This window comes from Lycium barbarum, chromosome 3 (genome assembly GCF_019175385.1).
Source record: "Lycium barbarum isolate Lr01 chromosome 3, ASM1917538v2, whole genome shotgun sequence".
NCBI classification, from domain to species: Eukaryota; Viridiplantae; Streptophyta; class Magnoliopsida; order Solanales; family Solanaceae; genus Lycium; species Lycium barbarum.
In genome coordinates this window covers 134,810,895-134,825,434 of record NC_083339.1, presented here as the reverse complement: position 1 = coordinate 134,825,434, position 14,540 = coordinate 134,810,895, and the positions used below count along the sequence as shown (strand labels likewise).

The window sequence follows — 14,540 nt, the reverse complement described above, 5'->3', positions numbered from 1 at the left end:
AAGCAAGTGTAGAAACAACACTCTATAGGAAAGCGTTATCGTTTTATCACCTCTGTCGGTTAATTTACTATTTTTCACCTTTTGTCCTCCATGTTAAAAGGATAATGCATCTAGTTTTTTGTTTAAATTTATTTATCTTCTGTCACCAAAAATTCCGTCTTTTAATTTATCTTATCTACGTCTTACATTGTTTTAGTTAGGTGAAAAAAAAAGATGATTATTTTTTTAACATGATGGATATGTTATGTCCTTGAATATACTAATGGCTCCAGAGGCGGATCCACATGGAAGGATGAGAGTGCACGTGCACTCGTTAGCTTCGGAAAAAATTATGTATATATATGTGTATATACTTTGAGAAATTAGTATATATTTAACTGTGCACTCTAACAAACGAAAGTGTCTTTGGGACACGTTGGTTGCAACTGCTGCTTCCCTTATATGTCACTCCGGATCTACCTCAAATGTCACTTTTAATTATTTTTTGAGCCTATTTTTAGGAAAACAATAAGCGTTAAAGAGCACGCCAAGATTCGAACCTACATTGTCAACACATGTTGCATTAGCCTTAGCCACTAAGTTATCTCTTTCATTTGTTTCATTGTATTAAATTTTATTTATTACACATATTTTACCTATATACTTAGGATCATTCTTTTAAGTGAATCACAAGATGGTTCTACATATATTTATCTATTTCTATTTATAATACTACTGTTACGTATGAAATAATTAAATGCATTGATGTGGCCAAAGATGGCACCGTGTTAATTTTTAAGCATACCAACTTTCCAAGATCAGAATTAAGAGGAGAATCAAGTTGTACTGAGGTCTTATGCCAGAAACTTCAGTCCAACAAATGAATCCATGTAATCATTAAAGTCCAAGGTCGCATAATTTAATATAAATAATTTTGGGTAAACTTATTTGCATTATCGTCCTTCCTCAACCAAGGTTGATGTCTGTTAGATTGCTACAACACTTCATGCTTCCTAAATTATCAACATGCTGCAAAAAATTTAATCAAAATCTTCCAACCGAGACTAATTTTGTATGTATTGCATCTTGTCCATGTCATAATGAAGTTGTAATTGGCTCAGACTTTCAATTCTGTCCATCAAGTCATATTATAAGAAATAATTATTGAGAACTGAAAACATGATTCTGGAACATAGAATTAGATCAAGATTAATATGCTCCGCGTATTAAATTTGTGAAATTTATATCTTGAACAATTGCGTTTTGACCTTAAGTTCCAGGACTTGTGCATAAGTCGGCTTCAAAAAGTGATGTAAAATCATAAATGGCATTTGTATCTCCTGAAGAGGAAGAAGCACCACATAAATGCAGAGAATATTTAAAAAGTATTTATCACATTAATGGTGAAATTACGATATGTTAGAGCACATGATTAGATCATATTATTTTGATAAAATTCCAATTAGCATCTTTGTTTCTCAATATAATGGTATTGTTCCCCGCCAAAGAGCTCGGCATCTTTTAAAAGCATAGAATTGTATTAGAAGCAAGAAGAAGAGCAAGTCGTCATGGATTAATGATTCCCAACATAACAGTTGATGTATAGTTAAGTGGAGTTGCTCTATTAGCAGCTGATACAACATTCTTCGACTCTTTTCTCCATGTAAAATCTCATAAGTTGTAATTATAAACCAACCAAAAAGATTTCTTCGTAAACACTAAGCAGTAGAAGCAACATCTAGTTAACATTGTAATTTTGATAGTAAATACACGAACATGGATTAAATTATAAACCCATAAAAGTAAATCTTGTAATAGCAACATCTAGTTATCACCTGACCGTAATCATCGTGTGAATCATCTTTTTATATTTTTGGGTCCCCTAAGATTACAAACCAATTCCTTGAAGATCCTAAATATCACTATCAAAATTTGTGCATCGCCAACTCGGCTCCTGCAATAAAAAAAATTCTTATGGTGTGCAGTACATCAGCGTCGATCCAATAAAACTACTTATAGTTTTCTGTATAAGTCCTTTCCTAGCTCTCTACTTCGTAATAATTCCTCTAGATTCCCTAGACAATTGAAGAACATGTATATGTCTGCAACAAAGGAGTAATGCAGTATTTCTTGATTCAAAGTACAGTACCATTTTTTGTCCTCCCAATTGAGCTTAGACATAAAGATCTTTCTTTATGCTATTCGTGCTTATATGATTTGTGATGTGTGAAATTTATGGTATAAATTGCTGAAGAACTCCAACACAAACAGTAAGGCTTCAATCTCTTCAAATCAATATCAAAGGTGTAAATAGATGAGTTTTCTAGTGCATCGAATATACGTAAACACTAAATATATGAAATAGCACAAAATAAAACCAAGAAACGATTTACATTGATAATATTAGTACCTCTTTATAAGAAAACTGTTATGAAGGAGGAACCTAATACGGCTGATGTCTCTATTAATTCGACACCAATATGTCTCTAAATATTTTATTGAATTTAACCTTTGCAATTATTGATTTTACCGAGTTTGATCTAATATAGAATTAGTTTAATTGGTATAATTTCCAGGTGTTAATAACATATAAACCCAACTTGTAAGCCCAACTTTTTGTATCCATATTGAGATAGGTAAGACGCTTGGATTGTGGAAGAAAATTTGCTAGGAAGCAGAAAGTTTAAAGCCTAGTCGTGGTTATTGGAACCAATGTATGGATCTCAATTCAAAGATCTCTCTTTCTCTATAATGCTGGGGAAGTATCTGTAATTTAACTGAACTTACTCTGAAATAGTGTCTATCCAAGGAGTGCTGTTAAGCCTATTTTAATCATCCAAGTCAATTCTAATATATATCCTTGTAATCTAAACACGAAATCATCATTCCTAACCTAGGGTTTTCAAGAAAATCCATCTCAAGGTTCAAGAATTCAAGATTTTGGAAATTTTCTTCAAAGTTCAAGTCTTTAATTCAAGTTTTGGAGCATTATCAAGTATGTAGAGTTACTATCTAGTGTGGGAACATCATTGTTCTTCCTCACGCCTCATAATCCATAAATTATAATTCTCTATGAAAACTAGGGTTTCTATACCATGCTCATGATAACCCTAGGTCCATGTTCATGATTATATTATGTATGAATTGTTATAATTCTATCATTGAGTTCTTAATATTTCTTTATGATTATTAAGAATCTGTCTGTAATCTATGAAAAACCCATATATCTCATTTCATTGGTTCATGCATGCTAGTTTATGATATATTATGCTATTTTCAAGAAAACACTATACATGTTTTACAAGTTCATGTAAACAAGCTATAATTCATGATATCCATGTACAAGAAAGTTATATTCATGAAAACCATGGGCAGCAAGAGCCACTTATTTCACATGTTCATGTTTTGGGAGTTGCATTAATTACCGAGAATGCTTTAAACAGCCTGAAACTACGTAGCCACCGTAGGATGAGGATTGCTCCACCCATGCTTAGCACGATCTCTGGATCCTTTCATAATATTATTAAATCTCATGTCCCTGACAAGGTATGAGTGTTCTGCTGGTAGGACGCAAGTACCAGACCATGTTGTCGGTTATATTTACTGCTCTCCCTACTCACGATACTTTACACATGTTATATTTGTATATGTACTCATGTTCATGATCATGTTTCAGCTCAGTCTTTGTTATGTTATTTTCATGTCCCATGTTATTTCATTCAGTTGCTTTACATACCAGTACATTCAATGTGCTGACGTCCCCTTTTATTGCTCAGGGGCCTGCATTTCACAATGCAGGTATGGATTTACTGGACGACACATCTGCTCATTAGGATTCGCTCATATCAGCTTATTGGTGAGCCCCATCTTATTCGGGATTTTAGTCAGTGATCTTTATTTTATTAGTTATGCATTTAAAGGTATGTTGGGGGTCTTATCCCAGCAAGTACATTTTCCAATCAGGACTCATAATTAGAGGTTTCATAGACTAATCAGTTTAGTTATGTTAGACATGCAAGGTGTTTAGACATCTTTGGCTCAACTCATGTTATTTCCTCATTTAGTGCCTCTTTATAAGAAAACAGTTATGAAGGAGGAACCTAATACGACTGATGTCTCTATTAATTCGACACCAATTAGCACTCCTTGGATAGACACTACTTCAGAGTAAGTTCAGTTAAATTACATATACTTTCCTAACATTATAGAGAAAGAGAGATCTTTGAATTGAGATGCATGCATTGGTTCCAATAACCACGACTAGGCTTTAAACTTTCTGCTTCCTTGCAAATTTCCTTCCACAATCCAAGCGTCTTACCTATCTCAATATGGATACAAAAAGTAGGGCTTACAAGTTGGGTTTATATGTTATCAACACCTAGAAATTATACCAATTAAACTAATACTACATTAGATCAAACTCGGTAAAATCAATAATTGCAAAGGTCAAATTCAATAAAGCAATTAGAAACATCTACGATGGTACTATATGTTGCATCTTTATGAAGGAAAAAAGGTTCTCCCATTTTAAGTTTTAAGGCTTCAAAAAGTGAACATGTGTTCAATGTATTACTACTATCCAGAATTCAAATTAAAAGTCAGTAATGATAAACACTAAGAATTAGGTGAATAGTAAAACTCTAAAACCATGAAGTTTTGCTTCAAAAGAGATGCATGGAAACTCAAAAATAAATTTAGTCTAATTGCAAACTAAAATTAAGAAGGCTTGACTATGTTGCCAAGCACGTGTTAAATTAAAGAAATAATTGAATATAACATGGTAAACACAATTTTAGATAAATAACCACGGGATAAGGCACTATTACCCTCCCCCCCCCCCCCCCCAACTTGTACCAAATTTGCTGGGACACACCTTTCCTTTCAAGGGGTCCTATTACCCCCCCCCCCCCCCCCGCCAAACTATATTTTCCCGTAATTATTTACACATTTTGTGCTGACCTGGACTAGTGTCCCAGTTATATTGCAATCTGTGTTATACACGCGTTGTGGGCCCCAAGACAATTCACTTTTCCTTTTAATTTTATTACATTGCTCATTTGGACCAAAAGACTACACCCAAAAATCAGCCGAACCTCTTCGATTCTTGAACAAAATTTCCCCAAATCCTTAATTCTCCTGTGGTTCATCATTAATAGAGTGAACAAAATTTCCTCAAATCCTTCAATCAAACGTTCTATCTTCCTTCAGTTCAATAAAGTATAATCTAGGGGTTTTTTTTTTTCATTTCTTTGGTGGTACAACTTGTTGATTCACGGTCAGTTGGAAGGCTAAGCTTATCTTTCGACCAAAGGTTAGTACTTTACTACATTTAATTGGGTTTGTTTTAGTCTAGGGTTTTAGGGGTTTTTATGTTCGGGATTTTGATGAATCGACTAAAATAGTATTTTTCTTGAATTGCTGCTAAAATGTTAGATTTTCCACTTGATTTGCATGTCTACACTGCTTTTTTGCTTTAGCGAGTTTTTCTCATTTTTGTCGATTACTTAGTTTGTTGAGAATTATGATGAAATTTTTTTTGTTATTTGTGTTTGTTTGCATTTAGGTATGAGTGGATTTACATTTATCACTGTAAGACTGTATCATGGTGGGGATTCAGTGTATGAAGATAATGAGGATGAAGCAAGATATGTGGGTGGGGTAATGAGTGAATTTACTAATGTTGATGTTGATACACTTTCTTATTTTGAGCTGAAGGGTTATATTACAGATCTAGGGTACAGCTCATGTTGCAACTTTAGTATTAGGCCACCTAACAGTGACATTTTAGGAAATATTGACAATGATAGGGTTATTTCAAGAATTGGTAGGACTTTGCAAAGTGGGCAAATTTTGGAAGTATATGTGCACATGGACGAGGGGGAATCTGATTCTTCTCTTTATAATCGGGTAGGGACCATTGAAGGAAGTGCTAATCAAAACATTGAAGTTGGTGAGGTATCTTTAAATGCCCCAGCTTCAACCCTAAATACTGCCTCTAAAAATGCCCTAGATACTGCCCCAAATACTCCTCCTCCATTAGAAGTAGTACCTCCAAGCACTCAAGATCCAGTAGATCTAGCTGCTGCTCCATCAGATTCTGAAAACAGTGAACTTTCAGTAAAGGGATCTGATGATAGTCCAGATTCTGAAAATGGTGGCTTGACTAGAGAGGATGATTATTTCAGTGATGCACATGAGGAGTACATAGAGCTTAATAATGAGAGAAGAAAAGCAACAAGGAGGAATAGAAGGGAAAGAATTCCAAAAGACACTGAAGAAGTACCATGTGGTGAAGCTGGCCCAGATTTGGGATTTGATGAGACTGCAGAAGTAGGGGGAAAAATTTAGAAGGTAGACTAGGGGGTGATGAACCATATTACCCAAGTTCTGATACTGGTAGCTATGAAACTGATGATAATGAATATTGGTTTGAAGAGGGGCAACAGAGGAGGGTAAAACTGTCAAAATCTAAAAGAAAAAAATCTGGTACAAAGGGTGTGAGATTTGATCCAACTTGTAAAAAAAATTGTGTGGCAGTCGGGAATGACTTTTGTGAGTGTGAAGGAGTTTAGAGATGCAGTCACTAGGTATGCAATCCAGATGAGAGTTTAGATTGAGAAGTATGTTAATGAGCCTAATAGAGTAAGGGTGAGGTGTTGCAAGGAAGGTTGCAAGTGGCTTCTGTTTGCTAGCATTGACAAAGTAAGTAATAATTTTATTAGTAGGACTTATATTCCAGTTCATAAGTGTGAAAAATCTTCCAGAAATTACTTGTGCAATGCTAAATTCTTGGCTCGTGCCTTAAAAAAGATAATAATTGAACAACCAAACATTAGAGTGTTTAAGTTACAAGATATAGTTAGGAAGAAGTTTAAATTCCATGTTGGTAAGACCACAGCTAGGAGAGTAAGAGCTAAGGTGCTGAAGGAGATAATGGGAGATCATGTTCTTGAGTTTGGGAGAATTCTTGATTATAAGGATGAGTTGTTAAGGACAAACCCTGGAAGTAGTTGTGTTGTTAAACTTGGTGATGCTAATGATCTTGGTCAACCAGGTTTTGAAGCTTTTTACATCTGTTTTGATGCACTCAAGAAGGCATTTATGGTTGTTAGAAAATGCATATGATTAGATGGTTGTTTCCTTAAAGGAATTAGTAAGGGGCAATTACTATGTGTTGTGGCTAGGGATGGGAATAACCAAATGCTTCCACTTGCTTGGGCATTAGTGGAATATAAGAATAAAAATACTTGGACTTGGTTCTTGACTTTGCTGAAGAATGACTTGGGATTAGGAGATGGAACAGGCTACACTATTATTTCAGACATGCAAAAGGTATGTTCTTATCGTACCTTCTATTTATTTTCACACTTTCTATTTCTTTATTCTTTATTGTTTCTGTTTTTTTGTAGAGGGAAAAGATCCTGAAAAATGAAAGATCAACTAACAAATGCAGGTCGGGCCCACATGCTATGACGCAATTTTAACGATTTATGTCGTCTTTCAAAGAAATTCCACGAAGCAACTCATTTCTTGTTAATTATTTTCAGCCATTTATAGTGGCTAATTTTTCTGTGGCTTACAATCAAAACGTAGTAAAATCCTTCCCCCGCACCCCAGGGGCGGATGTACCAAGAGCTCAGGGTATTCACCCGAACACTCTGGATAAAAAATTACAGTGTATATTTAGGGTAAATTTTATGTGTTTATGTACATATATTAACTTTTGAACACCCTGAACATATATTACAGTGTATATTTAGATTCAATTATTTTTCCTAATACCCTGAGTGAAAATCCTGAATCCGCCACTGCGCACCCCCCGCACCCCCTCGCAAAATATAGGACATTTGATTGAAGGACCAAAAAAAGAAAGGTACGTAGCATATGATTAGATTATTGCAAATTTTGGATTCCTATCTATCATTTTTACGTATTAGAATCATACGTAGCAAATTTCGAGTCTGCCACGTTTGATTGAAGAACAAAAAAAAGTCAAAGGTACGTAGCCTGTGATTGGATTAGTGCAAATTTGGTTTCCTGTTAGCACGCCATATCGTCTGCGTCCTCTGAGTTACTGTAGCAAGTCACATCGTCTGCGTCCTCTTAGCTGCATCTGTCTTTATAAATAGACTTTCCTGCTGCATCTAACATTCTAACCTTACAAAAAAAGAAAAAGTAGCTAATTGTTCTCTATCATTTCGTTTAGTTTTCATGGATAATAATATCAGCATTGTCTCGATCGAGAAAGTGAGTGGTGAGGTGGCTGTTGTTATAGCCGGGGTGGTGATCTTGTGTGTACTCTATAAAGTATTTTTCAACTGCAACCCTGGGCCAAATCACCAGGATGCTGAGATTGGCCGCAACCAGGATGGGATTGAGCTGAATGTTATTGTTTAGAGGTTTGTATTCATTCATAATACTATTTTTTGTTACATGCATGTGCATTTCAAAAATCAGCACATTGTAACACCACTCTTTCTATCTCCTTATTGTTTAAGTGATTACTTGTAGGTCACGTAACATAGTCAGATCTGGGCACATTGGCAAGCTAAGGGGTTCTATGGCGGGGGGACATACGATGTCCTGTTTTCTACAGTATAATGTATGAGTGTGCTTAGTCCTTTTCTTTAATCTTGCATCTATTTCCAATATTTTGCGCGAACTTAATTCTATGTATTGTAACCTTTGAAGTATTTACATTATTAAAATTCCCTGTTTTCTTCTGAGACGTAACAAGCTGGCTTGCTCCATTATCGACGTAAAAAAAGTTTTAAGGGAGAACTCAACGGGATCTGTCCCGGTCTGTTATGTTAATCTGACCCTCTCGGGATCTGTCCTTCTGTGTGTTGTTAAAAAGAGAATTGAACAAAGGGTACGATAATGTTTCAAAAAAGATGTGTAGGCGGTCAAAGGCGGGATCAAAATTTTTAAATATGAATATAAAATTTGAGTCAAAGTTATTGAATTTTACAGATTCTGTAACTCGAATGGCGGCTGCGATCTGCCCCGGTTAGTGACATGTATGCACACTTTGTTTTGAGAACTTGTCTAATAATCAGGCAAAATCAGTTCTTTGAGTCACTTGGTAGGCGTTTTGATATTAATTTGGTGATATTTGAAAAAAGAAATACTAACATTTGAAATTCGGTTATAAAAAGGGTATTTGAAAATTAATGTTGTATTTGGACATGAATTTGTTGAAAAAAACGATATGTGAAATTTAAGTTGTATTTGAACATGAATTTTACTTCAAAAAATATTGAATTTTGTGAGGAATTTTTTTTCTTGAAAAAGTGGTTTAAACCAAATTTTTAAATATTAAACACTCAGCTTAGAAAACGACTAATTAATTAAGCCTTAATTTACTTTTATAATATAATTCTTTTGGAGAGAAAGACTGCAGTATCTAGGTTTCCATAAGGACATAAATATCTACTTTACAGGACCTTTTGCGCATTAGTTTTCCTACCCGAGAAATGGAAAAATCTTTTCCAAACTCAGAGGCGGAGCCAGAATTTAAAGTTTATGGGTTCGGGATTCTAGTTATTTTAAATTAATGGGTTCTAAACTAAATAATTTGTATATATTTAATGAATTTCTTAACAAAAATAAAAGATTTCAACTAAAGCTACTAGGTTCGATCGAACCCGCATGCTCTACACTAGCTCCGCCCCTGTCCAAACCATGCCTATCATTGATAAAAGATAACTAATGTCAATAATAAGCCATATTTGCTATCATTTTTTGTCATGTCAATAATAAGCAACATCTCCTATCATTGGTTTGTCATTCTTCCAGACCGTACCAAATTTCTAAATATTAAACACCTGCTTATCCGTAAAACGGTTTAGTTGAATTTGTTCACGTGGCTAGGAATACGTAGATCAGAGTAACCAATAAAATTAAGATGCTCGTGTCTAAATATTGTGAATAAACGCAAATAAGATAAATAAAGAGAGAGAGTCTGGATTATAGATACTTATCTGAGGTTGGATTCCTCTTGTTATCAATGAGTCGTGACTTCGCAACTTAGTAAACAGTAGCAAGAATATAAAATGTATAGAAATACGAGAGTAAGAACTGTGTGTATTAGCTTGAATATCGTGTCTTACAATAGGAATTACCTCATCTATTTATACATAGAGCTAGGAGAACATATTTCATGTGTCACGCCCCTGCTCATAATAAGTTTTAAAGGCATTATAATGATGTACAATAAAGAGGGTCATAAAATCGTAATAACAGTGAATCTTTAACGCCCCATTTGTGTAATAACGGATGACCGTTTGGCCATTCAGGTCCGGAGAAGCTGCACGTTACACCGGACCTGCAACTTCTTCCGTTACCGTAGACCTTCCCCCGGCGACAGTGATGCTGACTCATCAGAAGTCTCATTCTTCGTGCCACGTGTCTCGACCACATTGGTACAGCTGGGGGGATGAAAGTATTTTACCTATTCTCAAGGTCATTGGGTGTATTTTACCGTTGGTACTGTAGATATTACAAGTTATATGTGGATGAAAGTATTTTACCATTTTGATTGAGCAGAGGGATTGGATTGGGGAGAAATTTTGTAGAAGAAGTGTGGGATTTGGCAGTGAAAAGTGAAAGCAGAGATGTATTGGCTCGCCTTACAACAGGACCTGCTGCTACTCTGAAAGCCATTTGCATGTTCTGCCAATGTACAAAACTGATGGCTTGATGAAGGAGAAGGAACAAATTCCTTTGTTTTTGTTCGTGTTAACGGCCACGCTTACGTGGCAGTTCCACATTCACTAAAACGATTTTGTTTTTCATGACTAAAAAATGATTCTACGTGCAACTCTCCCATTCATAGAAACTCAAAAATGTTTGGGCTTATACTGGGCTCACATTAGACCATTAGGTTTTAATGCAGTACGATTGAAAAGGCCCAATAGATATATGTATATAGCTCCTCTCTTAGTTTGTTTCCATCTTTTTTGTTGAGGGAAGGGAAGAAAGAGGGGTTTGTAGGGGTACTTGGGGGTGGCAGAAAATTACACCCAATGATCTTGAGAATAGGTGCCTTTTGATCCCTTCTTGTCTCATCGGCAAACTTTTAAGGTCAAAATTCAAATGTGTTGTCCATCGGGCATTTCTTAGGCTTGAAATTTTGTCCATTACGTAAGCGGGATCAAAAGTTCAAAACTACTCACCTCCAAGTTCATTTTTATAAATCACCCGGGATGGCAGGTGAGGCGATTATTTCAATATTCTTTTTTCTTTTTTCTTTTTTTGCAAAAAAGGAAATGTTTTTTTTTTCCGTTTGCATATTATACTAGAGTGGCTTTAACTTTTTCAAAAATCGCACTTCTAAAGTTGCATTCACATAAATCCTTGCCTTTTGGATTATTCTCCTTAAAACTGGTATGCGACCATCTATACTACTGCTCATTGTATATAAGGAATTAAGTGATGAAAGGCATTCGCAAACAATATGGTCATCATAAATGATCCGCTCGCCCGGAAATGACCTGGACCAATGAGGAAATTTCAACTCATTAGGCCTTTCGATACAATCAAATAGAAAGCCCCAAGGGCGCCATATTCTATGAGCCCAAACTATGTGATTGAATAAATCCTCTTGCGGTTCAAGGGCGCCTTCTCCCCCTCCCCTTCTATTACATACTCTTTTTCTACTAGATTCTGGCTAGTATGTAGATTTTGAAGAAGAGTATAAATAAGACAAAGAATTTTCATAATTTCATTTTTCTTTGTCATAAATATTCGCCAACAAGAATTTGGTTCTTTTAAGAACTTGATATCGATAAATATGCGAATCTAGAAATTCATTTCGGCCAATTGAACCTTCTCGAACTGTTTCTTTTTAAGAATCAAAAAGATTTTGGCAAGTGACGAATCGTCATGGAAGGGCGAAGTGAAGCCACCTTAAAGTATAGAATGAATTGGATAATTGGTATACTATGTCGTACGTGTTATTATGCTTAGTTATCTCGATTAATTATGTTTAAAAAATCAGATTTGAATTTTATAATTTCGATGTATTTCGTACGTGCATATCTTATATAATTTCAATTTTATTTCTAGTTTTATTAATCCAAATCGTACCGTCAAAGAATGCCTCGGATTGTGCCCCACATTTTGGAACACTGCTTAAAAGGACTAATGCACCTTACCTAACCTGGATGTCGACTTTAGGTATATTACATTGCTGGAACGATGGAAGAATCCTAATCCCACTTGGTGTCTGCCCTATATGTTACCTTTAATTAGTTTATTTAAGTTTATGAGTTGATATTAAATTTTTAAGACAATTACTTTTGGGTTATTCGATATTCCTTTCTGTGAGTGATTATATGACATTTTATTTATTCGATTATCACCATGTAATTCAAAGCATTTTAATAGTATAGAAATATTATAAGTTTCTATATTTTTTTAACTTAACGGAGATTAAGTAATAAAAATTAGTATTAAGTTGTAAAAATTATGTAAAAATAAATACACTTTTTGTTGATCCATTTGAGCGTGGTTGAATTTCTCGAATTTTGACAAACTTTAAGATAAGAATTTACTAGCAATGCGACTACGGAAGCCTAATTACCACCATCTAATCTACCGTTAAATAGGGTTCTTACTTAGGATGATGATTCTGTATTCTTATAGTTATTTGAAAGGTGGAAAATTCATACAGAGATTTTTGCTAAAAAAATTATTAGTTGTTCCAAACATGGGTGTATTAGTGTGATGCCTTCTTGCTATATTTCTTTATTAGGTGTACCATACTCTTGTGACTACCACCTATCTTTCGGTGATAAGGAAGAAGATTATAAAGTAAATATTAGAAAAGGTCGACAAAAGAAAAAGAGGGCTCATTCATTGGCCGGGGCATCTCATAAAACAATCATTAATCGATCAACGACTACACGCTTTATTTGATGAATGAAACAAAAATCTGAATACAAAAAACAAAAAATATATGCCAAAAAAAAAAAAAAGTGAAAGTGAAACAAAAAGAATTGAAAACATGATTGAGTATGAGCTGTGCTGTACCTCCCTACTTGCATTTCTGTCCTTCCAAATGAATAAAATTGATGAGGAAAAATAAAAAGATGTAAAATAATTTTAAACCAGAAACAAATCATATGCAAACTTTTTTTTTTCTCCTTAAATTATTTCTAAATATTTTCAGAAACAAAATTAATCATCTTATGACTTTGGAATCGAATTTGAACAGTAAATGGAATGTGATTGAACTATTTTGGTTTCATATTCTTATATTCAAAACTTTGACGGTTTGACCAGCTGCGATATCATAAGCTAACAGAAAGGCTTGTCCTTCAAAGACCGACAAAATATAAGGTGGAACGGTTCCATTCGTGGCTGGCGAAGTGTATAATCACAAATTCGGTATTCTTTTTTTATTAAACAAACGAAGGAGAAAAATGTTAAAGCATTGGATAACTTATGTATTGTTTGTTTGAATTAATTTAGTTTAAGATGTTTGTATTTAAATAGAAATATACTAATCATTAAAATAATAATTTTAGGTTTGAACACTAAATAATTAAACTATGTACTTTCTCGACAGATGATTCGTATAATTTATCTTTATTTAAATGTATATAAGAGAATTAATTTTTATGGAATGATAAAATTATTGTTTATTTGATAAAACACTTTCTATATCAAAACACTTTCTATAAACTTGTAGTGGTGATATATGGTGGTTGTGTATTAGTTGGTGATTGCTAGAAAATATAGTTGTCATATATGTTGTTACTTAGTGGAGATTGGTAGCGGAAGTAGTTGGTGTGGAGGTGATTGGTTGTAGCGGTAAAGATGGCGGGAGGTAGAGGTGATTGGTCTTTGTGGCTAGCGATGAAAATACGTGGTTAATGGATATGATAGGGTGGTGATATTCATGACTAGGGACGGAGGTGGTTGGTGATTATAATTAACGGTGGGCATGGTTAGTAGCGATTGTGTACTTAAGACTAGCGGTGATGATTGTGTGCTTGTAATAGGTAGAGTAGTGTCAAAAGTCATATGAACTCCGTCTTAGTGATTTTAAAACTCATTATAATGTTTGAATAATTCAAACTTATTAAGAGGAATCAGAAAATATATTTAATGCGCTGAATTATGAATCATCTAAATTCCAACTTTCATTTAGTGAAGAAAAATGGAAGCTTACTATAAGATTAAACTTCTAACATATTATTAAATTAGTACAATGTGTATCTCTATTATTGCTGAAGCGCCTGATTTCTTCTAAAATAAAACTTAAACTACTAGAAAAATGCCACATTTGTTTATTTAGTAGCTCAATAACAGGCACCCTCCTGTACAGCTTTAAACTTTTTCTTATGCCAAGTTGATAGAACCTGTGGTTCACACTTTACTAGTTCACAACGTGAGAGTCTATTAAAATAGTCTAAGGGACCAGGTCTCTAAACTGTTTTTACAGATAATGACAGAAAATAAATAAGATAAGTAATTTTACGCGAAAAATTCCCTTGCTCAAGGAATTGAAAATCACGACTTATCCCAGTAGGATTTCCTTTAACAATCGGCGC

At 34.4% G+C, this 14,540-nt stretch overlaps 1 protein-coding gene across 1 annotated transcript in view; it reads right to left on the bottom strand.

Annotated features, from left to right (window-relative positions):
• The window catches only part of LOC132632736 (uncharacterized protein At5g50100, chloroplastic-like), a 30,679-nt gene extending 20,012 nt beyond the window's left edge, over nt 1–10,667 (bottom strand). Inside the window, exon 1 of the mRNA XM_060348796.1 lies at nt 10,512–10,667. Within this exon, the coding sequence (XP_060204779.1) occupies nt 10,512–10,650 (139 nt within the window). The 5' untranslated portion in view covers nt 10,651–10,667. The remainder of the gene's footprint in view (nt 1–10,511) is intronic.
• Between the last annotated feature and the right edge of the window lie 3,873 nt (nt 10,668–14,540).